Source organism: Pseudorca crassidens, chromosome 8 (assembly GCF_039906515.1).
Source record: "Pseudorca crassidens isolate mPseCra1 chromosome 8, mPseCra1.hap1, whole genome shotgun sequence".
In the NCBI taxonomy this organism is placed as follows: Eukaryota; Metazoa; Chordata; class Mammalia; order Artiodactyla; family Delphinidae; genus Pseudorca; species Pseudorca crassidens.
In genome coordinates this window covers 3,517,995-3,542,279 of record NC_090303.1, presented here as the reverse complement: position 1 = coordinate 3,542,279, position 24,285 = coordinate 3,517,995, and the positions used below count along the sequence as shown (strand labels likewise).

At 51.4% G+C, this 24,285-nt stretch overlaps 1 protein-coding gene across 2 annotated transcripts in view; it reads right to left on the bottom strand.

The window, feature by feature from the left end:
• VWC2 (von Willebrand factor C domain containing 2) overlaps window positions 1-23,204 on the bottom strand; it is a 118,384-nt gene extending 95,180 nt beyond the window's left edge. Inside the window, exons 1-2 of one of the 2 annotated variants that reach the window (XM_067745640.1) lie at window positions 22,921-23,204; window positions 20,280-21,081 (exon numbers count right to left, since the gene is read on the bottom strand). In XM_067745640.1, coding sequence (XP_067601741.1) covers window positions 20,280-20,960 — 681 coding nt within the window. In that variant the 5' untranslated portion in view covers window positions 20,961-21,081; window positions 22,921-23,204. Of the gene's footprint in view, window positions 1-20,279; window positions 21,082-22,301; window positions 22,798-22,920 lie in introns of those variants that run through there. The other variant, XM_067745641.1, reaches the window with a different exon arrangement.
• Between the last annotated feature and the right edge of the window lie 1,081 nt (window positions 23,205-24,285).

Below are 24,285 nucleotides of genomic sequence, written 5' to 3'. Positions count from 1 at the left end.
CCCTTGGTCTATACCGTGCAAAAACCCCAAACTGCAAACTCCACCAAGTGGCCTGGTTACTGCATGAAGCAAAAGCTCAATTTGTACTTAAAGGCACTAGACCACTGTCTGGCTGGGAGTCACGACTTACGGGGGTGTGTGTGTGTGTGTGTGTGTGTGTTCACGCTTAGAAAGTAACAAAAGAAAGAAAACACTGAGAAGAAAACTTTAGAGTGGCCCGGGTCAAAATCTTGACCCGGTCTGCATCATAGCCTTAGAAGTTAAAAATCAATCTTACAACAATGTAAAGGCATGTTTTTGAGAAGCGGTGCTGGCACAAGCAGGTTCTCTCGCTACCACAACAAGCATCTCTCTGCCAACGCTCTCCTCCTGTCCTTGTCTCCTACCAGTTCTCTTTTCGGCCTGTAGCATCCTTGTGTCCAGGGTGGGTTTACTCAGCAAGCAGGATAAGAAAAGGATTCGGAATTTTAAAAGAAGAGGCCCTGAGTTGCACAGGATATAACCGAACAGGACCCTATGGGTCCTTCCCAGAATAGATCCTCACCCATGTCCTCAGCCTGTCTTCTGTCTGTAGAAAAACTTTAGCCAAAGAGTAAATTTAATCAGAGAAGTGAGAAAATGCAGAAAGAAAGGGAAACAGTCAAGCAAGACAAAATAATACTTTAGCCATTAAACAAAGTCAAGGACCTTTAACTTAGTTCCTCCTCAAGCCCTGTAGACAATACTCTGAGCCGTGTCCTTTGACCTGTTTTGCAGATACTGACATCCCCACCGGGCGGGAGAAGTTAGCTGCAAGCTGCTCACCAGCACGGAGACCCCAGACCAGTTGGAGCCAGGAGGTTGCTGATGCCGACTCCCGATGACCTCACCAGCAGCCAATCAGAAGAATGTCCAGGAGCTGACCACGCCCTCTGCTTCTGGAACATTGTAAGACTCCTCACTGCCCCCTCCAGGGCGGGACACACAGTCTGGAGGGCACTCGCCTGCTGGGTCAGACGGTGGGGAGGCAGCCCCTGCCCCCGGTGAGGTGAGGACGGTCCCATCTGGAGGGCTGGACAGTCAGGAAGGAGCAAAGAGGGCCGCGGATGACTGGGGTCTGTCCTCAAGAAAGGGGCACGGCCCTTCCTGTTCTGGAAGGCTGTGGGCAGACCTTTCATCAGAGACAGGGCTCCGGCTCGAGTTCAAGGCCCTTTCCACCCCCTTCCTGTTCTGCAGGGAGCAGGAAAAAGCCCCATTTCGGTTTGGAATTTGAAAGGAGAGAAGGGCCCTTCTGTCCTGTCCCCAGGACAGGGCTTCAGGAGAACAACAAAGATGCAACTTCAAATCAGAAAGGCACCGTCACAGGCCCCGAGGGGCCCTCCTGGCCGCCTCCTGGGCAGGCCTGCAAACGAAACCCTCCTCCCGCTCTGGGCCTGAAACATCGCCCTCTCCCACCACAGAGCCATGCTCAAACCACACACGCAGCCGGGACTGCTAAATTCTGAAAGGTCTGCAACGTGCTCAGAACTTGAACTGTGGGTCTTACTATCGCTACACACTTGGAAATCCTGGTTCAACTATGGGGAGATTTGCTTACTTCTCAGAAATCACAGTTGAGGCTTACAGTGAGGGTCACGAGTGTGTGTGCGTCCCTCCCCGGCCTCGGCTCCCAGCCCTGCTCTGTCTGCCCCAGCCCACTCGTGTGGCTGGGATCCACCCCGCACCCCATGGTAGCAGGTGGGGCAGCCAGCTCCGGTGTCTGGGACCCTGGTGGGGCGTCAGCCTGCCCAGACCGTGACTGGATTCCACATGCTGCTCTGATTCCAGGCGCCAGGTCTGAGCGTCACCCCAGCCGAAGAGCCCTCAGATACCAGCTCAAGCACCAGAAGGCCTCCTGTCGACCCATGTTCTCTGTCCTTCTGTGCAAACCGAAGGTAAGAATGCCCAGTGCATTGCTGGATCTGCGAGCAGGAACATGAGCTTCTAGGGTGTGTTTCTGCAATCCCGCCTGCTAGCAATAGCCACCTACACCTTGTATAACACGCCTAATGACAGAAATGCCATCCTCTGCAATCTTCCGGTTACAAATCAAGTTTTGTACAGAACTTAGATGGAGCACCTAGAGGAACACCCGGGCATCTGGGAAAGAGGAGCCATTCTCAAGGTACCCACTATGGGCTGGAGTAGTCAACCGCTGTGCTGGAGGAAAAGAGCACAGTCTTGCAGAATTGGGAGTGAGAGTAAAGAGAAGCTCTGTGCTCTTCATTCATTCATCCCAATCCTGAGCCCAGACCGATGAGACCCACTTGTGCTAGTTCCAGGCAGGTAGGAACATGGGTGATGGCTGGGGGGGGAGGAGGGGGAGGGGTTAGGAAGGCTGGCAAAGGGCCAGCGCCTGGACCAGCCTCGGATCCAGGTACTGATGCTGAGGGCTCTGCTGAGGGCTCTCACTGGCCCCCTCTGCTTTCAGAGTCACCCCAGTGACTGTGGCTTAGGAACGACAGTGCTGCAACGTGGGTCTAACCTGAAGCAAAACCATGCAGAACAGACACGTCTGAGCATGCTTTCCACGAAGCAGCCGTGAATACAAAGTGCACAGCAGAGGGGAAAGAAAGATCTTAACTTGATGGCAGCTAAAGTATTTTCACAATTAGTTAGACCCTCGGAATGCGCAGTAATGATATACATGTCTGTATCACATGTACATAGGCAGTTAAGGCCTGTAAAATACATATTGAGCCGGTTTCTAAACAGCTAAGTAGGAACGAGCAATCTAATTTACGTGGGAAACACTTCTCAGATGTAGAATGAGGCCTTCCTAATGGAAACCGCTTACAGTCAGGGCCTCGTACATAAAAGGATCTACACGAAGTAAGTGGTCGTTTGGGAGGAGCTTCTGTACTAGCTGCTTGTTAGCAGTTGTATTTTATCTCATATATTTCACATTTATGGACTCTGGTGCAGTTAGATAGCTATCTATAAGGAGCTTTGCCTTGTGTCATTTCATAACCATGAGAAGGGCCAGGCTCTGAAATACAGCAGAAGGCAGGTTGAATTTGAATCTCACTCTTGTCTGTGTCCCAGATGTCTTTGCATTCTGGAAGGCAGAAACTTATTTCATACATGTACTCTTTCTTGTCTGGTTTCTTTCACTCAGCATAGTTATTTTGAGATGTGTCTGTGCTGTTTCCTGTCATTCCTTTTTGACAATATTCCATTGTATAGACATGCTACAGTTTGTTTATCCATTTACTTGTTTATGGACATTTGGGTTGTTTCTCGTTTGGGGCTGTTACCCATCAAGCTGCTATGAAAATTCATGCACAAAAAAAAAGAAACTAATTTCCAGACACTTCCTCCTGCTCTATCCTGCCTACACAGCTGCACCTTCCACACCCAGCAGAATGCCCACCTACTTGGAAAGGCCAACATACTTTTCTTAAATCCAGCTTCAACATATCTTTCTGTCCTGAGCTGCCAGAAAAGGCCAGTGGCCTGGGTGAGAACTCGAAGATGCCTTGTGTCACCAGAATCCTGCTCTCTGACGAGCAAGCACCATTATATTTCCTATCTGGAACTTCGCCCTGTGGTTGCTGGCGTGGGTGCCACGACACCCCACTAATTCCAGGCTGAATGCAGATGCCTCCTCAGGAACAGACAAATGAGAGGCATGAAAATCCCAGCAGAGCTTCCCAAGGAATTGTAATGTTTTCATAGATGGGATTAATTTGTGAGCTAAGAGGCGTCAGCCCAGACCTTTCTCAGTTAAACCCATTCCACCTAAAATAAAGTCTTCTCTCCATTTCTCTATTTTGTCCGTCACCAGAGAGGTTCCGTTTATGTTTCTAACCCCCATAGTGTTGGATTCTACAATGACACAAACTAAGATTAACATGAAAACAAAGAGAAACCCTGAAATCCGGGCTTCCCTCTACCTTCCTCTTTCCCAGTTCCTCGACCCTCCCCCCCGTCCTTTGAATCTCCATAAGCCCAGGACCCCTTGAATTCCTCCGGGCGTGTTGGCCAAGAGCAAGGTGTCCTGTCACTGAGAGCCCGACTCCCAGCCTGCAGTCAGCTGCCAGCTAGATTCAGTGCAACTCAAGGGCCAGGGCGTGTCATGTCTCTGTCACATCCAGGATGATTACAGCAACTGAGCTGATGCAAAACGCCGCACAGGCTCAATAAATATTGACTGAGTCAAGGAAGAAACCATTGAAAGACACAGGAGCTGAAATTAACTTGCACAGCACATGAGGAGAAACATAAAAAATGAAATCTACAGCTTTGCTTCAGGAAGGGCTGTCACCACCTGGTAAGGAGCTGCTGGAGGACTAGATGCCCACACAGGAGGCAAAGGGAAGAAAGAGGAATCTTTCCATTATGAGGGATCAAGATGTGGATTACACATTTAATCCACAAATGGAATTGAAGATACGGATGCTAGGATGATATACACACGAAAGCAGAGGCTTCACAGAAGGGATCTGACGCGTGCATAAAGGGCACGGCTAGAAACAGGGTCCCTAAGTGCACAGCCTGAGATCAGGAGGCAAAACCTCGAGATTTTGGAGCAATCTAGTCCTGCACGTGGGGAGCAGGTGTCACACCACCCTCTGCCTATTACATCTTTCCTAACTATTCTACCCTGTGTGTCAGTGTTTCCTATATATCGCTAACATTTATAAGGAGTAGCTGAGGACTCATACGCTCTTACTTACCCAGTGGACAAACTTCAAATCCAAAAGCGGAAGATATATGATGTGGACACACCCACCCTGCAGGCTGGGTTAGGCACACGGTTCCGGGGCAACGATACAAGAGCAGGCTTCTCAGCCCCACCACCAGGCCCTCCACCCTCCACTGACCAATCCCATAGGCTCATGACCGGAACAGAATCCTGTATCCTCACAGAGAGATACAAAGACACACCCAAGTCGCTCACCTCTGTGCCCAGTCTGGCTGGGGAGCTGACACATAAAAAGAGAAACTAACAGAAAAGCAGGCGATGGCAGATGGCAGCTGAGCTGTGTGCATGTTATGGCTTTTAAAGGCAGAGCTGTTTCTTGGAGTGGGAGGGAGAGGAAAGGGATCAGACGGGAATGTGGATAAGTCAGCTGGGGAGGATAGAGCGGGTGGAGAGGGGCGCCATGGAGACAAGGAGGGGCCTCGCCGGCTCCAGGGTTCCCTCCTGGGGCTGAGAACCTACCCCAAAGAGACTTAGAAATCTAAACTGGAAAGCACAACGTTTCCCACCCTCAGCAGAACTAGAAGAATTGTTCTAAAGCTAAAGAACGAGATCTCAGTGTTTGTGCATTTGAGTTCTGTTTACGCGTTATGACCCTGTTGCATAATTATTCTGATAACTTCCAATTAAGAAACAAGTTGCCGTGTACAGAGAGAAATACAAAATTTAACCTTTTTTTCCAGGAGTAATTTTTCAATAGTTCTCAAAATAAAAATCTAAAGTAAGTGTTTTAGAGTTTGGATACTATATCGTTTTATCATTTCATTTTTTTCTTTACCTCCAAAACAACAATCTAAGTTAAAGTTTTGCAATCAGATAATCTTCTTAAAAAAAAAAGAATTCCTCTGTTCAAGCATATCTTCTCTCCCCAAAAAGGATAGTAACTTCTTTAATAACCTCTCTCTATTTTTCTGACGTTACATTTTAATAGGATAATGTTCATATTATTTTAACAAAAATTGAATGTGATAAAATCAAATGATATCTGAAACTAATAAAAACAAAGAAAGGAAAAAAAAGAAAAAGAAGAAACAAGAGGCAGGAGCGAAAATCGCCCTTCGCTGAAAGCAGTCCTTGGCGTGGCCCTGGATGAAAAGCATCCTCCCAAAGCCACTGTCACACTTTTGTCACCAGATGGCGAAAGTGTCCTTCCAGCTGCTTAGTGTCTTCCCAAAAGTGCCCAGGGTCAAGTGCGCTGCACTTAAGGGGAATCCCCTTCTACTTAAACCACAGGTCTCATTAGCTTCTGATAACCCGGAGCTATGATATTTTGGAGCTGGAAGAAAACGCAGGAGCAATGCTTTTCAACTCTGCATTTTTACGGGGTGAACACACACCCAGGGGTCGGGTGAATTGTCAAGAAACCCACACAGCAAGGCAAGGCAGCGGCCGGAACGCAGGGTCTGGTCAGGCCACCGGGCTCTGCTCACGTACCATCTTCATGAGTATGTGCTGGGCCACCCTGCCTGCTCTGACCACCCTCCCGACTCCCTGCAAGATGCCTGGAAGATGCTATGCAGGTCCCAGGTTTCTTTTCAACAGTCACCTCAAACTAAGTCCTTTCCCAACCTTACTCAAGTTTCCTCGACCTGAAATATCTTCAACTAGAGCAAGGCTCTGTCTCCACCCTGGGAAGCAGCAGGGTCCGGGCCAGACACAGAGGTGCCCACCCAGCAGCCCATGCCTCCCTGGCTCCGCCCGCTGTCTGAGCTCCCCTCGTACATCAGGGCCAGCAGGGAGGGCTCCAGCCCCTCCGTCCCCACCCCCCATCTTCCCTCCCATGGGAATAGCAGCCCCTGATGAACCTGGTCCACGGCCACCTTCCAGCCTCCAGCACAAGCCAATGGCCACGGAGCTACCGCAAGCTGCTGCTTCCTGCGTCTTCAGAGAAGATTCTGGTTTTGTTTTGTTCTTTTTGTCTTTCTACTGGCTGTCAGAGAACGGATTTGCACACAAAGGGACTTAATTAAGAACTGTCCCCAGGAGCTGTCAGCTTCCAGTCTCAGGAAGAATAGGACTCCACCACACACACACACAGAGCAGATGAACAGAACAACAGTCTGACAACCCGACAAGGCACCGCTTTCTTCTCAGGCACCAAAGACTGACTTTTGTAGTTTAGCTTGAGGCAGGACCCCTTAATGTCTTTCAAATCCTCTTGTGAATAGTTCCCTCAGATAAATACGGATCATGCAGGAACTCACTTACAGGGGAAAGATGCAGGCAGTGTTTACATGGTGTATTTCACTTGGTGGCAAACAGATGAAAATGAAGCAGGGTGCTTCTTCTGGGCTGAAGACCTGGGGAATGTCCTGGAAGGGTGCTGACCTAACAGATCACACAGTCCGATCACATGTAGCAAAAACCTGCTGGCTTCCTGTTACAAACTGAATGCCTCCCCCTAAATTCATATGGTGAAGCCCTCACCCCCAATGCAATGGTCTCTGGAGGCGGAGCCTTTGGGAGGTCATAAGCGTTAGATGAGGCCAAGGTCACGAGGGTGAGGCCCTGGCGGGTGGGATTAGTGTCCTTGTAAGGAGAGGAGGAGGGCCCTCTCCCCACCCAGTGAGGACATGATGAGTAGGCGGCAGTGTACAAGCCAGGAGGCGGGTCCTCAGCAGAACCAGACCCTGCAGACACCTTGATCTTGGACTTTGAGCCTCCAGAACCAGGAGAAGTAAATTTCTTTTGTTTCAGGCACCCAGTCTCATGCATTTTGCTCTGGCAGCCTGAGCTAAGACAGCACGTGCACCCCCATTTCTGTGGTGGAGGCAGGTGTGTGCCCACGGTGGACCCGCCCCTGGCGCCCAGTCCTGGCCTGCTGCAAACAGAGCCGTGCAGAGAGGAGGAGAAGGGGCCAGCAAGGCTCGGAGTAACCCCAGGGCCACAGGCGGATAGGCTTGGAGTGCTACCCTGGACCCTGGGCCCAGTCAGGTACGGCCTCTCTCCTCCCAATAGGGAGCATGGGTGATGGTGAGATTTTGATGGAGTAGCTCTAATAGATACTTTGCCTATTCACAGATTTCTAAATTAAGACCTTAATAGAATGGCTGTGATGCGAACTGGGCGTGACCACCTACAGACTGGGGCTGGGGGCAGTTTTGTTAAAGCCAAACTCCTCTTAAAACCTGGGAAGCACTAAACCCTTTTTTTAGAATTAGTATAAAAGATTAAGGATCAGTTATCCTTAGCAGAAAGAAGCAATGAAAAGGAAATGGTTTTCCTTTAACATATAAATGACTAAAACTAACTGTTTTCCAAGAGTAGGCTTTTAAAAGATGGGTGTGCGGTGTGATGTGGGGATTGGTTCTCTCAGGGATCACAAATTCAGATTCTTTCAGGGATTTGTCATGTAAGAAAACGAGGCAGTGAACTAGGTGCATAATAGGGAGTGGTGGAGACTGCAGCAAACGGGGAAAACACTTAATGCATTGAAACCCATGTGCGTATCTCTTCCTAATATAGACACGCACACGCACACACACACACAGACACACACGCACACGCAGAAAACAAAACCATGCTGCTCCCTTTCATCATTCTTCATTTGAGATGGCAGTAATATCGTTTAAACGCTAAGCAGGGAGCAGTGAAGGTGACCAGAGTGTAACTGAGCAGGACCCAATGGGTCTGTCTGTCCCCAGGACAGACCCCTCCCCATGTCCTCTGCCATGGGGCCTCTGGGAAGTACTCAGATAACAGTATCTGATGCACATTTCCTGAGTTGTTTTGCAGATGCTAAAACCCTCACCAAATGGAAGATGTTAACTACTTGATGACCATGAGCCCATAGCCCCAGGCCTCCTGGAGCCTAAGGACTGATAACATTAACCCCTGTGACCCTGCCCTGTTCCCTCGCCATCAGCTAATCTGAGAATTGTGCAGGAGCTGATCACATACCCTACTACCTGCCCCACTCCCTCACCTGGCTTTTGCCGAAACCCTTTGAGGAGCTGGGGGCTTTTTACGGCATGAGCCACCAGTCTCCTTTGCATGGCCCTGCAATAAACCTTTCTCTGCTCCAAACTCCGACGTTCCAGTGCGTGGCCTCACTGTGCGTCAGGCACACAAAATTGTGCTAACCGGAGGACAGCTGACCCAGCTCCAGGAACAAGGCTCACCATCGCCAACTAGGACGTGGCCACCCGGACACATCTGAGGTCGGAGCCTGGCTCCCATCAGCCTGCCTCAGCTGCCAATCACCCAGCAAGTGCTGGACCAGGGCGGGAGAACGGGGCACAGGCACCCTCAGCTCACAACTTTGGCCCCTGCACTTCCCCTTGAAGCTGAGCCTCTTCCAAAGCATCCTGATATGACAACAGGCCAGCCCAGCAGTTTCTCCAGTTAATGAGGTCCCTTTCCACGGGGGTTTAAGAGACTGTGGGGCTCACTCACAAGAAAGGGATCCGTCTCTGAGCTCAGAGGCACCCCTGAGAGCCGAGCACTCAGTTGTGTCAGCTGCTGCATCCTGTCACCCTAGAGCAAGATGAGCTTATTTCTCTGACTCCCTGGAGGGCACAGGAGGCCAGAGGGGACTCTGCTGCAGGAGGTGACCTGAGCTGAGGGGTTGACATCCCAGCACAGTTTACCCCTCAGGCCACCAGCGTCCCTTGTTCCTCACAGGCCCAGGGAAAGGCAGCAGCCTTGTCAGAATTCTTTCTTTTCCTACCCCACACTCCCTGACATTTCTGCCAAGTGTGACATGGCTGAACTACCAGCCGATTGAGGCAAAGGTGCTCAGGGGGGCCCTGTTCCACGTGGGAAGGGACTGCCAGCCTCCTGGCCAGCTGGGGACTCCCTGTACTGCGGCCCCAGGGGAGAAAGGTGCCACGGTGACAGCCGTCCACTGGCCAAGGGCCCTGTGCCCCCAGAACATAACTGTCAACAATGAGAGAGCGTGACCGGGGACAGAGCTACGGCTCCTGACACCTTAACAGGAATGAATAAATATGAGTCCTGGTTTGCTTGAAACTAATTGCGTATTTTGTTTCAAGCCTTCTGAAACGAAAATATTGAGACACTTTTTCAAAAAATGCATGAAATTTAAAAGTAAAATGTAAGTAAGAAACCTTTTAAAGCTGGACCAGGGAGATAGATATAAACGAGTGTAGCATGTCAACCTCTGACAAAAGCAAAGACATGATACAGAAGGGCCGACCTGTCTGGTACGGTGTATGTTAGTATTTATTTCTGAGGCGCTTCGGGAGCAGGGGGCATATCACTTAGAAGTGGTCTGAATTTTCTTCCAGGAAGGGCAGAACAGTTGGCCATGGCCTACTGGAGCTTGGTGCCACCTGTGACCTGTAGCCCTGGACGACAGAAGGAGCCTTTGAAAATGTTCACCTATTTCAGAATTTGGCCTCAAGCTGCACCAGCTCCCCAGCGATCATCTTTTTCCAAGAACATTTAAAAGTTGTATTTAATGGCATCTCCTGTTTAAGGATAAATTGCACAGCTCAAAATTCAGTACAGGACACACCAACCCCTGCAAGGCACGGGAACATCAGCCCCACCGCCAGCTCAGCTGTCACCACCCTGGAGGCCCCCGCTTTTGTAATAGGCAGTCGGGGTTCTCAGCCCCAGCACCCTTGATATTGGTTGTTGGGCTGGTCTGGACCCTGTAGGATTCCAGCAGCCTGTCTGGCCTCCGCCCACCAGATGTCAGTAACATCTGCCCACCCCAGTTATGACAACCACAAACGCCTCCACATGTGGCCAAAGCTCCCTCGTAGGGGCAACGTGGACCCCAGTTGAGAACTAGTGATCTGCAATTTAGTGAAGGAGGAGTTTTGATCCCTTCTTTCTTAACTCTGTGCCTCTGCTTCTGGGATCCTGTTTTGCTTCCTGGATTTCAGCCTTTAGATTGCATCTGGAACTTCTTTTAGTAAAGGTTTCTTGGTAGTACGCACTCTATTTTTGTTGAAAAATATTTTTGTTCAGGCTCATTCCTGAAAGACAGTTTTGCCAGGTACATCCATTGAATTCATGCTTATTTTCTCTTTGTTCTTTAAAGATGTTCTTCTACAGCTTTGGGTTTTCTATTCCTTTTTTCTAGGCTGTGCCAGGTGATTTGCAGCATCTTAGTTCCCTGACCAGGGATTGAACCCATGGCCCCTGCAGTGGGAGCATGGACTCTTAACCACTGGACCACCAGGGAAATGCTGGCGGAAATTTTCTATTCTTGACGAGATGTCAGGGGTCAGCCTAGTTACTGTTATTTTGCAGATAAAGTCTTGACTCTGTGGTCCCTCTTAAAATGTTTCCTTTCTCTCTGGTGTTCTGCACTCTCACTAGGTGTGGTTTTATACATATACATACATATATATATATATACACATATATGTATATATATACATAAATATTTTATATATACTTAATATATGTGTGTGTGATATATATACACACACATACATATATCTTTTTTTAGATTCACTGGGATTCCTGCATCAGGAAATAGGGGTCTTTCAACTAGAAAGTCTCTGGCACTATCACTTCATCTTCTCCACATTCTCTGCTACTTCTTTCAAAATTCTAACTGGATGTATGTTAGACCTTCTTTCTCTATCCTCCATGTACCAAAACATTTCCTTCCTATGTTCCATCCGTGCACCTGTGTTTCATTCTGGGCAACTTCTTCAAATCTACCCCCAGATTCACTAACTTATCTCACAACCTGCACCTATCATCCTGTCAGATCCTCCCCTTGAAGATTAGTTCCAATTACTGTAGCATTCCTTTATACAGGCTCTATGCGATTCCTTTCCAAAGCTGGCAAGCACTTGGTATGTACTGATGTGGTTTACCCATCCACTTGATTCCCGCATTTATTTCTCTGTGCATAAAAAAATATTCTCGTTTGTATCCCAACACCTGGGTCTGATCTGGCTGCGTCTGTCTCGGCTGACTCTGGTTTCTGACGCTCTTTCCTCTTGTGTGGAATTGTTATTTTGACATCACATTCCTTGGAACCTTATTTGGGGGGATTCTCTGCGGCCGGAGAGTGTTTGCCTTTGTCAGGTACCTGTGGGCCCTGCCAGCCTGGGACCACTTTAAATAAAAATATTCCACATGGATTATCCAGAGCCCTCAGGGAAGCATGACTAGGAGCTCCACATCCACAGCAGGGCATGTGCAACTGCTGAGAGGGAAGCCTCCAGCCCTGCCCAGTGCTGATGCCATCCAGGGGGTGTGTCTACATGGACCTCTTGCAGGACAGGCTCTTCCGGGGAGTCTGCTTTTATGAGAGGTACCCTGATCTGACTCTCCCTACCTGGGGCCCTGGACTTGTGACGTGGCCCAGCCTGGCCTCGAGTACCAAGGGTCCAGGCCCCGGGTATCAGTGGACACCCTAGGACGGCCTCTCCTGAACGACTGACTTTCCTGTCTGGTTTCATACATCCACCTCTATGGACTAATTTCTCTTATTTTTTTGCCATTCCTGCTGTGCTTTTGAGAAGATGTGCTTTATTGTATGAGATCCAGGATTTCATGAGTTTTCTAAACAGTGGGCTTTCAGCCTATGAGTCTTCCATATTCCCAGGTACAATCATTTCTCCCATGCTGCCACGGCGTCTTAGTTTTCCATTGCTATGCATTTCCACAGGCCTAGGGCTTCCCAGAGAGCTCGCAGGGCCACGGGCAGATGCCTGACATCATCCTTTTCTGCATCCATTCGAAAGGCACCCTCTGTCCTGGACGCACCCCAGTGCCCGACAGAAATAGAAGGAGAAGTGAGATCCAGCTGGCAGGATCTCAGCCTTGGAACAGATAAGCAGCAAGAAGGATTTCCGGCTACATAATCAGAACCGTGCCATGAAGGACGGCTACAGGGGGTGCAGACTTGAGCGGAAAACCGTATCCTTTACTCAATCTCACAACTACGCCATCGGAAACAGGCTCTGGTCTTTTCCCTAGAAAGCTGCCCCAGGATCCTTCTTCCCCTGTCATTTCAACACAAAGCGTTAACAGCACTGAGATCGAGGTGAGGGGCCTCCACCTGCCTACCCTGCAGGCCGCGACCCCACCTGACCAACCTCTGGGCACATCACTCTCTACAGGGTCACTGCCCCTTGATCGGAGGGACCTGACGGTTTGTCGCTGTATATCCAGGAAGTAACCCAATGCCTGCAAATGTTTATTCAAAACAGTATTTTTAATAAATAAATGTAAGCACGAGCTTTCTGTTGGGACTTACCAGATCTGAGAGGGGAACGCCTCTGGGCGCACACAGCGCCCCAGAGTCACTCTCTGATGGTGAGGAAATTCACAGGCCATCTTGCTGGTGACCAAGCGCCGTGCTGGGGCAGGACCGCCCCTGAGGTGCACAACTCCCCAGGCCGCAAGCGCAGCAGGCTTTTGTTCTGCTGTTTGTGCCGGTCCTCATATCTCTCGTTTCCTTCTTATAATGTGAGAGACAGCATCCTCTCCGCGTTTTCCCGCCAGCTAATAAGGAGGTTCTGAGTATTGCCCACGGGCACAGGGATGAACCAGAACACAAGCTCACGTCTTCAGAGGGTAAGGACCCTGCGCAGTCCCAGCCACGCACAAAATGCCCCTCCATCCCCACGGGATCAGGAAGGGAAAGAGGCAGAGTTGGAAGGAAGTGTCCAACAGACCAGGACTCAAATCCTGGCTCCCCCATCACGAGCTTGATGACTTCAGTCAAGTTACTTAACTGTTTTGAACCTTAGTTTTCTCTCCTTTAAAAAAAAAAAATACCACCAGCTCATCAGTCTATTGTGTAAACCCTGCCCCCACCCAACATATAAAACATATAAGCAATGGATGAATGTTGGTTTCCTTCTTCCCAACATAAAAGACTAAACATTTAGGTTAGCAGATATTTGTCCTGTCTAAAACTTCCATAAGACATTTGGTCCACACCCAAAGGTCCTTGAAATTCGGTCCTATCCAAAGAGTCCATGCCAAATGGCTTTGGACAAGACCAAATATCAAGGACCTTTCTTCTTTTTTTATTACGTATAGTTGACTTACAATGCTGTGTTCGTTTCTGGTGTATGGCAAAGTGTTTCAGTATTATATTATATTAGTATATATAATTTTTCAGATTCTTTTCCATTACAGTTTTGACAAGATATGAATAGAGTTCCCTGTGCTACACAGTAGGTAGTTGTTGATTATCTATTTCATATATAGTGGTGTGTGTGTGTTAATCTCAAACTCTTAATTTATCTCTCCCCCTGCTTTCCCCTTTGGTAAGCATAAATTTGTTTTCTATGTCTGTGAGTCTATTTCTCGTTTCTGTATCTTTTTTTGGATTCCACACACAAGCAATATAATATGACATTTGTCTTTCTCTGCCTGTTTTACCTCACTTAGTATGATCATCTCTAGATCCATCCATGTTGCTACAAAGACCTTCTGCTATGGACCAAATATCTTATGTAAGTTTTGGACCGGACAAAATGGCCTTGCAAATATCAAGGACCTTTTGGCAGAGATGGAATATCTTATGGACCAGAGGCTTTATGGAAGTGTTGGATAGGACCAAATGTCCTGTGGGAACTTTTATAGCACTTGTCTCATACACACAAATAAAGTACCGCACGGAGCACGTAAAAGTGCAGTCATTCGCGTTAGGTTTCCCCTACCTGAGTTAGGGACACATCTGAAAGGTCTAGGGAAACCATAGGTACTCTCCTTTCTTTAAAAAAAATAAAAAGTTAGGGCTTCCCTGGTGGCGCAGTGGTTGAGAGTCCACCTGCCGATGCAGGGGACACGGGTTTGTGCCCCGGTCCGGGAGGATCCCACATGCCGCGGAGCGGCTAGGCCCGTGAGCCATGGCCGCTGAGCCTGCGCGTCCGGAGCCTGTGCTCCGCAACGAGAGAGGCCACGACAGTGAGAGGCCCACATAACGCAAAAAAAAAAAAAAAAAAAAAAGTTAACATTTAAATGGCATTGAACAGAAGGGCAGAAACTAAGAAGTCCAGAATTTGCCAAATCTTCCTAGAAGCCAAAACAAATTCAGTCCTAGCAATAGCGCGCACATGAAACTGACTTACAGGAAAGAACGTCGACTTTACACAACTTAGTTCATGTTCCTCGGCAAAGGAAAATAATAATGGTGTTGTTTTGGTCTAAGTAACATCAGTCAAAAGAATATAAATACGATTAGACTGAAAAATATGGAGAATTGTGTCTTTCTCTTTATGGGCACTTGCTCATAATTGCAGTAGAGATCTGTTGAGGTGGAGCTTTTGATTCCAAATTTCATGTAAGTTCTTTTTCATTAATAAACTCCGAGAAAGGAGATTTTGCAACAAGTCGGCTGCTGAGGCCCCAGGAGAGGCTTGTGACTCAGTGGTCCCGGGTCATCTCACCTGTGACTACCTCGTTCACTGATCTTCTGTCCAACGGTCCCCATGCTTTGCAAGACAGCCCAGCAAGCAACACGTATCAATAATTCATTTTCTCTTTTTCTTCTAAGACTTAATACAATTGCCAGTCAGACCTCCTGATCGGCTACGGTAACCAGCGTGGACACACAGAACTGATATCATCCCAACCGAAAGCAAAGTGAAATTTCAGTTCTCCTGTATCTCGGGGTGTCGCATGCATTCTGTTAGGTTCTACAAAACATGGAAACAAGCTTGCAGACCCTGTTTCTGTCTTCACAGTTCCCCTGAAATCAGGATTCCCAGGAGGGGAACAAGTTCTTTTGTTGCTCAAAATGGAATCGTGTTTTAACGAATGGATTTCAAATTTGACTTGCTGCTGGCATGTATGGTAGCTCTCAGGGGCAAATTTAAAAGTGAGGCCCTCATACGTATGATACAAGGACCCACTGACATAAGTAAGTAGCACAGTAATTCCTGACGTGGAGCTCAGAATGGAACAGACACTAAATCACCAAAATCTGGGTGGGTGGCTTAATTATGTTCATAAGGCATCCCGTGTATTACCCATCACTCTGTGCCTTCTCTACTAATTCTTTCTTCCAGGCATACTTGCTGATGCATCCTTGCCCCACTGCATTCCCTACACCTCCTTGGACCCAGGCCTACGAGGTCAACTCTGGTCACTGACCCTATGTTACAGGCTGCATTGTGTCCTCTCTCAAACTCAGATGTTGCAGTCCTAAACCCAATACCTCAGAACGTGACTGTATTTAGAGACAAGGTCTTTACAGAGGTAATTAAGGTAAAATAGGTCATATGTGTTGGCCCCAATCCAATATGAGTGGTGTCCTTATAGGAAGAGGAGGTCAGGACACAGACATGCACAGAGGGCCGACCATGTGAGGACACAGGGAGAAGGCGGTCCTCTACATGCCAAGGAGAGAGGCCTCAGGAGGAATCAGCCCTGCCCACCCCTTGATCTCAGACTTCCAGCCTCCAGGGCTGTGAAGCTGTAAGTTTCTATTGTTTAAGCCACCGGGTCTGTGGTACTTTGTTATACAAATGGCATGCCCCAGGAAGCAAGAGAGCACGTGAAATAGCATTCGTGTATAAAAATTAGAAACGAATAGACCAGCTTCCTTACTCAAAGTTGGAGGCCTGCTGGTGTAAGAACAGGACGCTTGGTATAATTTCAGAGGCAGTGGAGGACATTCTACTGGTAACTATGTTTTTATTTGAATATACAAACTAAACTGCAAACATCCCTGGAGGGATGAGGGTATTACTCTAATTGTTATTAGCAGCTTAACGGTATTTCACTGAAGGTCTTCTGCCGACATCTGCCTGAGATCAACCAGGCTGTAAGGAATGGGAATTTGAATGGGGTAAAGAGCCTTGGTGAGAAGGGGAAAGACAGGACTGAAGTACAGAGAAAACTGGGCAGAGAGTGAAACCCAGCAGGACCCTGTGGGGCCCTCCCAAGTACAAAAGCCTTTCTGTGCTTTCTATTTCTTGTTTGTAGGAAAAAGGTTTCTGCCTCCAAGACCTTCCCTGAGTTCCAAAGGGCAGATTCAAATAGTCACTAATTAGGGGAGTGAGGAAATGCAGAAGGAAACAGGGGCAGGATGTGGGAGGGTCCCAGTTCCTCCTGAGGGATGGGCACAGATATCTGATACATATCCCTGAGCTCTTCTGCAGGAACTAAGGCCCCCATCCCGGTGGAGGATGGTGACTTCAGGCTGAGCACAGATCCCTGGAGCACCGCCCTGTGACCTCACCACCAACCAATCAGAGTAGGGTTACACACCCTGTCTCCCGCCCCACAGGTTTTGCCTATAAATCCTTCTTCCCTGAAACCCACTGGGTCTTTGGAGCACGAGTCAGCCATTCTCCTGGCGTGGCCCCGTGGTAAATAAACCTTTCTCGGCTCCGAACTCTGACGTTTCGGTTTGTTTGCCCTCACTGTGCACCGGGCACAGGGACTGCAGACACATACCCAGGACAGAGGAGCAAGAGAGGGCAGGGAAGAGACACGCTCTGTCCGGAACATGTGCGCAATAGCATCACAGGCACAAGGATCCGGGGTTCCACCTTCTCAGGCACCCACCACGAGCTCCCAGCCTCCCTCAGTAACCGACTCTCTCTCGGAAAGCAGAGAACAGAAAGCGCCTGCGTGCCTCCCAAGGAAAGAGGCCCAGAACCGGCCTGCCTTTCACCCCCCCTGACCTGGCCGTGATCGGGAGCGCCCCAGACATGACCCTCTGGCACCTCAACCGCCACTGAATTACATTGTTTTCAGAGAAGCGCAAAGCGCTTCAGATGTAAAATGCGTTCCTTTCCTGTCGTCCGTGTACTGTGTGCTGTGCAAACTGCAGGCCTTGATGGGTCTCCTGGAAGCCTGGAGGACCCAGAGCAGCCACAAGAGCAGTTGTGCCCCGCAAACCCCTGGACTCACAGCTGACCCTATACCCCTCTATGCTTATCCTCCCAACACTCCCAGAAAGCACCGCACCCTCTTTTGTTCATGGAATGAAACTTGCACAAAGCCACACTAAGTTAGGGAAATGCCTTATGAGTGTTCCTGATACTAACAGAGTGAACAAGCATGATATATACAACGCAATCGTTATGCAGTTGTACCTATCATAGGAGCAGGAATATAATGAAAATTTTATAGCAGCTGTGCACAGTGTCATCCTAGCATCGCGTAATGACTGGATGAAAGTTAAGAACAAAGGATCACTTGAAGATGAAAGATGCGCTTAATACTCTAAAAATAGCTTTATTGGTATTTTAATTCTTACTGAGATTATAATCTTTCCAATCTACCTTTAGATGCTATCATCTCCCATCTCAGAGTGGGAAACACATTCTACTTATGCACCAATTTTTGAAAACAGGAATACAATACAAGGCATGGACATACACACACTACCAAATGTAAAACTGATAGCTAGTGGGAAGCAGCCGCATAGCACAGGGAGATCAGCTCGGTGCTTTGTGACCACCTAGAGGGGTGGGATAGGGAGGGTGGGAGGGAGGGAGACGCAAGAGGGAGGAGATATGGGGATATATGTATACGTATAGCTGATTCACTTTGTTATAAAGCAGAAACTAACACACCACGGTAAAGCAATTATACTCCAATAAAGATGTTAAAAAAACAAAACAAACAAAAAAATGATCTCCCACACCCATACACACAGGCCGCTTCATGGCATCCAGCACTTAGCAATGAATAACAGAACAGGAGTTCCAATTCTTCCTTCTACCTGTGACGGCTGCTCTGGGATGCGTTTGGGCTTTTGAGATCAAAATGCTAGTAGTTCCTCATCCTGCCTCATGGACACCTATAAGAAATGACTATGGAACTACACACAGTGCAAACAATAAATGGTATTACTTAAAAACTAATCCCTCGTCTTCGATCTTGTAACACTTAGGTTTTCCTGTGAATCTAAAACTCCAGAGAATCGTTTGGCTACAGCCCCGTCCCAGGCCAACACGGAAGGCCCCTCCTCTGGGCTCCACCAGCTCCCATGGCCAGCATTACTTATGCACTTCTGGGCTGCACCCCAGAACATCTGGGGAGGCAACTGCCCAGCTCCCCAGTCCTCCAGGAGCATTCTGAGGGCAGGGTTCCAGACTTACTTCTGTAGTATGGCCAGGGCCTGGTTCCTAGCAGGTTCTCATCAAGGTTGTCTGTCTCTCCAAAGGGCTGAAGCCAAGAACTGTCTTAAACAGGTTTGCCTGGAGATAAACCCTGGGTGTCAGGTTGTTAGAACTCCAAGGAGCCTTAAGGAATTTCGGGCCCTTACCTTACAGATGAGGAAAAAGAAAGCCAGAGGGGAGATGTGCTTTGTTCCCATCATGCAGCCCATTAGTGGCAAAACCAGAATGGAAACTCATCTTTTCTGACCAAATCCCAGCATCTCCACACTTTGTACATTACCTATAGATCTGTCCTTCTCGGCTTTATATTAATATTTCTACAACACTCAGGAATTCATTCCTAAAACTCACTACACGCTGTCACATCCTGGGCACATTCTCAACTTGCAGATCTCAGAGGCTATGGTCTGGGCACCCTGAAGGATTCCTTCGCACCTGCCTCCTTGTTCAGCTTTGGGGGCTGGAGGTCCCAGGATGCCCTCTGCTGCCCGAGAAACCTCTGGCATGCCAAGTCAACTGGCCAAGTCCAGTTGGACTGAGCCGACCATGGGGGACTGGAATGACTGAGCAGCCGTGCAGTTGTCTCCCAGGCTCGGTACTGAAGAAGCAGGGCTTTCGGGGGCAGTTCACCCCCCCGGCCAGCACAAGCCCTGGATGGCATCTCCATCCACACCAGTGCCCCTGTGGGGCTGGGCTTTTGGTTCAAATAAGAGTGTAGGGGGTAAAAGCGTGCTTGACACATGAATCTGCTTCTTAACAGCTGTGTTGCCTTCGACACCTTTTAAAAATATTCTGTGTCTCAGTTTCCTCTTCTTTATCAGCTGGAGATAGTAGATAATAATCTACTTTATTGCGTGGTTTGAGGTTTAACTAAGTTAATACAGGTGAGACATGCAGCCTGGAGCCTAACATACACTAGGCATTCAGGAAATAGCACTACTAATATTATTACCAGTACTCACCTAAAATAAAACCATTTTTAACCGTAACCTGGACTTGTTTTTGCTGTCGACTTTGTTTTAGCATCTATTGAGCAAGCATTTTTTTCTTTTAATTTCTAGAACATCTGCCTGATACCCAGCACATAATCTAGGGAAACGGCTTATTTATATGTACAGTCTCCCTTAATGAGCTATTAGCTCAAGAACACATCCCAAACAGCAGGGTAAATTACCCTGTGTTTGAAAACAGGGCGAGCATTTCGGCAGCAACACTTTTAACTCAGGAGCAGCCAATTAAGGTTAAAAGTACAGCCAGTGATTTTGCTCGGGCTGTTCGCCTTAGGGCCACGGGCTTCACTCTAAGGAAACCCTTTTATCGTGAAGACCGAGCGAATGCACGTGGACTGGGCACACGGCTTTCAAAAATTACTTCAGCACTGAAAAAGAGGGGTCGTGCTGAGGGGACGCGGGCACAGCGCCGCCCACCTCTGAAAACCACAGAGCGCCTCTTCTCCAAAGTGGGGACTCAGAGCCGGTTCACCCTCTCCTGGGACAGGCAAAGTCGCCCGGGCGCTCGCCTCTTACCACGAATTCCTCCAGGGTCTGGTAGGTCTTGCCCCGGAACTCGCAGTAATTCTTCCTCTCCTTGCACTGCGGACAGCACTGGCTCGTGTCGACGTGGATGCAGCGTGGGTGCAGCCGCGGGCACTCGGGCTGCGCGCACAGCGGCCCCTCCTCGGTGCACAGGCATGGGCAGGCCGAGGGGCCCGGCGCGAACTTCTCCCCGATCGCGTACACGAAGCCGCTCTCGTCCACGCAGCCCTTCCCCCGGTAGTCCGGGTACGCGTACTCCTCCGGCAGCTCGGGCGTGGGCTCTGGGTCTGGGCCCGCCGCGTCCTGGGCGGCGGCGGCGGCCGGGGGCTCTTCGTGCGGGGTGTCCCCGCGGGGCCGCCCCTGCAGGTCCCCGGCCCCGGCGCCCCCGCCCTGGGCGGCCCAGGCCTGTTTCTGCCTGCTCCACGCCTCCCGGCCGGCCAGCCCGCGGCCGCCCTTGCCCTTCCAGTCCCGGCCGCCGCCGCCCTCGTCCCTCGCCGGGCGCCCGAGCTCGCTCACCCGGCCCGGGCCGTCCCGAGACGCGTGCTCGCGCTTCTCCTGGCCCGGCCGCTCGGGCGCCTGGGCCAGCTTCTCCAGCGGGATGCTCGGGCTGCACAGAGCCACCATCAGGCAGCAGGTGAGCAGGAGGGAACTGGACAGCGCGCCAACTGCCATCGCAGTGGAGCTGGGCAACCCCTACCGCGTCCCGGCGGCCGGGCGGGCGGGGAGCGAGGTCGAGGGGCGAGTCGCATTCACAGCCCGGGGGCGCGCCGCCGCCAGTCTGGAGCCGCGGTCCCTGCGGAGAGAAAGCAGCACAGCTGAGCCCCGAGGCCCGCGCGCGCCCGGCCCGGCGGCTCCCGAAATGGACGCGCCGGACCCCGAGGGCAGAGGCGGCATGCCCGGCGCCGGGGCACGGCCCGGGGTCCTACACATCCCAGACTGTGGACACGGACACGGAAGCGAGTCCCAGAAAAACACCGGCCCGCAGTGTTCCCCGTGTCTTCTTGATTAGCGGGTGGCGGAGCAGCGGGGATGCAGCTAGCGGGGCCCGCGCCCCATGCAAGGCTCGGATGGAGCCACAGAACTCCGGAGCCCGGCGCCCCCTCCGGGTCCCGGCCACACTTCCCTAAAGGCGACTCAGTGGAGAATTCCGCAGTGGAGCGGGCGCTGACGGCCGTGCAGGAAAATAAGAGGGAAACCCTTGCTCGCTTGCCCGAAGGTGTTTGGGGAAGAAGGGCGGGAGGGGGGTAAGAAAGCTCCCAGGACCCGGTGACTCATCCTAACAACTTTGCAAACGCCACCAGTGCGGGGCGCAGACGCCCCTTCCCCGCCCTCCGCCCGAGGCCCGGTTGCCCAGAAGAAGGTCCGTGACTGTCCCCCAGCCCAACCCCCGTTCCCGGTTGCGGGTCGGGGCTTTGGGAGGCTGTGGCTCCTCCACCAGCACCCCGGCAGCCGCTCAGCGACTCGGGGCGCAGACCAGAGACCCCTGCGTGGGCCGCAACGCGCAGTCGCCTAATTTCTTTGACCCGGGAGGGGTCGTGGCGGTGGAGCAGGGGGGCCCGGCAGCACTAGGGTGTGCGGTGGAGAAGGCCGGGGATGGCGGGCGCCGGGCGGGGCGAGCCCTCTTCACTCTGCCTGTCTCCGAAAGCCTCTCTGGTTCCCAAACTTTATGCCGCCCCAAGGGGCCGATGGAACCCTAGACGCCGCAGGATGCTGGCCATCCAGTCCCTCTCCACCAAGCCCTCCAACTCCCCTCGCCCCCCCGTTCAGCGCGCCTCCGGGTGGCTTCCTCCCCCTCATCCCCACCCCCCTCAAGCAGGCTCGGGTCGTCCGTGCCCTCTGCCCACCCCCATCCCCGGCCCGGCGGACTTCAGCCCGGGCGATCACCCATATGTACAAACTTGGGCTTGGGTTAGGGAGGCTGCTCCCGAGCAGCAGGGAGGCGGAAGGGCGCCCCGGGCGCGGACACCCAACATGGACCCTCACCCCCCGGAGACGGGCGCCCAGCCTACGTACATGAGCACAGGGCGCCGGCCGGACGCGGGGCTCGCGGCGGGCGCTGGGGCAGCAGCGGCGGGCGCGGCCCCGGGGCGCCGGCGCCCATCCTCCGGCCGGCGGGGACCCGGCGCGGGGCGCACCGCGGAGAGCGCAGCCCCACCTGCGCGCTTCGCCCGGCGCGTGCACCCGGCTAGGGCGTCTCCGCTGGCAGGCTCATCGCACCGCCGGCGGCCGGGAGCCGTGGCCCCAACTCGCGTCAGTGCCCGGGCCGCCCTCCGCCGCTCATCCTCAGGTCTGGTCCCCGCGTCTCCGCGACGAATCGTGCCCCGGGGCCGCCCTGGCTCGGCCTCGCTCCTCTTCTCCAGCAGGCGCGGGGAGCTCCCCGTACCGGGCGCCGGAGGCTGGGGTATCCGCGGCGCGTCGGAGGCAGAAGGGACGCCCGGAGCGCGGCGGGCGAGTGGCGCCGAGGCCGGAGTGGGAGCCCGCGCGCCCGCCTCCCGCCTCCCGTCCCCCGCCCCGCGCGCTCCCCGCCCCTCCTCTGCGGCCCGGGTTCGGGAGGCGTCGCCGCGGCGGCCGGCGCTGCCCAGGGGTTGGAGGGCCTCCCGCCCACCCGCCCCCTTCCAGGCCCGAGACCCACCTGTCAGCTTGCAGCGCAGCCGCCTCCCCACCTCCGCCGCCGGCTGCCATCCTCCGGCCTTGTCACTCACTCTCCGCTGGACCTTTCATCTGGGCTTTTTCCTTTGCTTTATTCCTCCCTTTAATTTCTTCCTTCCTAATTGGCCCCCTCTGGCTTTCCTCCCCGTGGACGGCTTGGTCTTGCGACTGTTGAAAAACCGGAACCAAAGTGTGTTCAATTTGGAATTCGAAGGCCGTGTTAGCTTAGCAGCCTGTGGGAGGGTTTTTTTTTTTCCTCTTTACATTCCGAAACCCGGAGGTATAGGCGCAAGAGTCAGAAACTCATAAAAACCCGTTCAGCGTGCTTTCCGGCTCTCTGCCCATCTCTCCCCGGTCGATGCCTATGTCCCCTCTTTCCTGCCCACACTCTCATGTCACCGAAGAGAAACATTTCGGGTTAACTTCGCTGGGATGCTAAGCTGTCAAGCAGAGGCCTGTGTGGTTCAGACTTGGTCTTACGCTTTGATCTTGCGCAATGGACCTGCTACTTTTCTTGGATAAAGGAAACTTCACATTAACCCCTAAAATGGGATGTTTATTATAGAGATGTGCATTCCCAAGGCAATGGTTCCTACCCTGTCATCTTAGAATCACTGGAAATGCTCAGATGTATAAACACACAACCTTTCCCCGACAAGGTCAGGCCCTGGGCTGGGGGAGGGGGAGCTTTGAGACTAATTCCTCTTCTCTCCCACCTCTTGATAGTGGACAGACCAGATTTAAATGAACTGCAGAAAGGCCCTCTCCCAGCCACAGGAAGACTGGGCGAGAAGCAGCTTCTCCTTATCTACCAAGACAAAAACAAAAAACCAAAAAAATGAAAAAAAGCTTTGGGTGGAGGGTTTCAATGTCCAGAAAGATTTAAGCACTTCTGCCTTTGCAGTCCCTACCCCCCTTTTCTTGCTGTCACCTCGAGGCAAGAGACGGTTGCACTTGCCTGTGGGACAGAGCAACCTGGCCCCCCAGTCATTACATATCATGTTTGTTTTTGTTTTGACAAGAAGGACTCTCAGAAGGTTACACTGACATAGCCCCAAGTAGATGCGACACATCAGAATAAAACGCTAATCGTACGTGCAGAAGATTCTACTTCTGGCTGACAAGTTGGTTGGGGTCCGATGGAGGGAATCATGAAGTCTCTTCCGGTCCCACCTCAGTCACGGGGCCCTTGAATCAGAAAACCTCTGTGCCAGCGCGCGTGGGCGCGGTGGAGAGCCCTGAGGATGAGACCGTAGGGCCCCCCGGGAAGGGGCCTGACAGAATGAGGGGCTAATCATGTTGCCCAGTGTCCCAACCTCTTCATTTGGGCAGCGACTCTAAGAGGCAG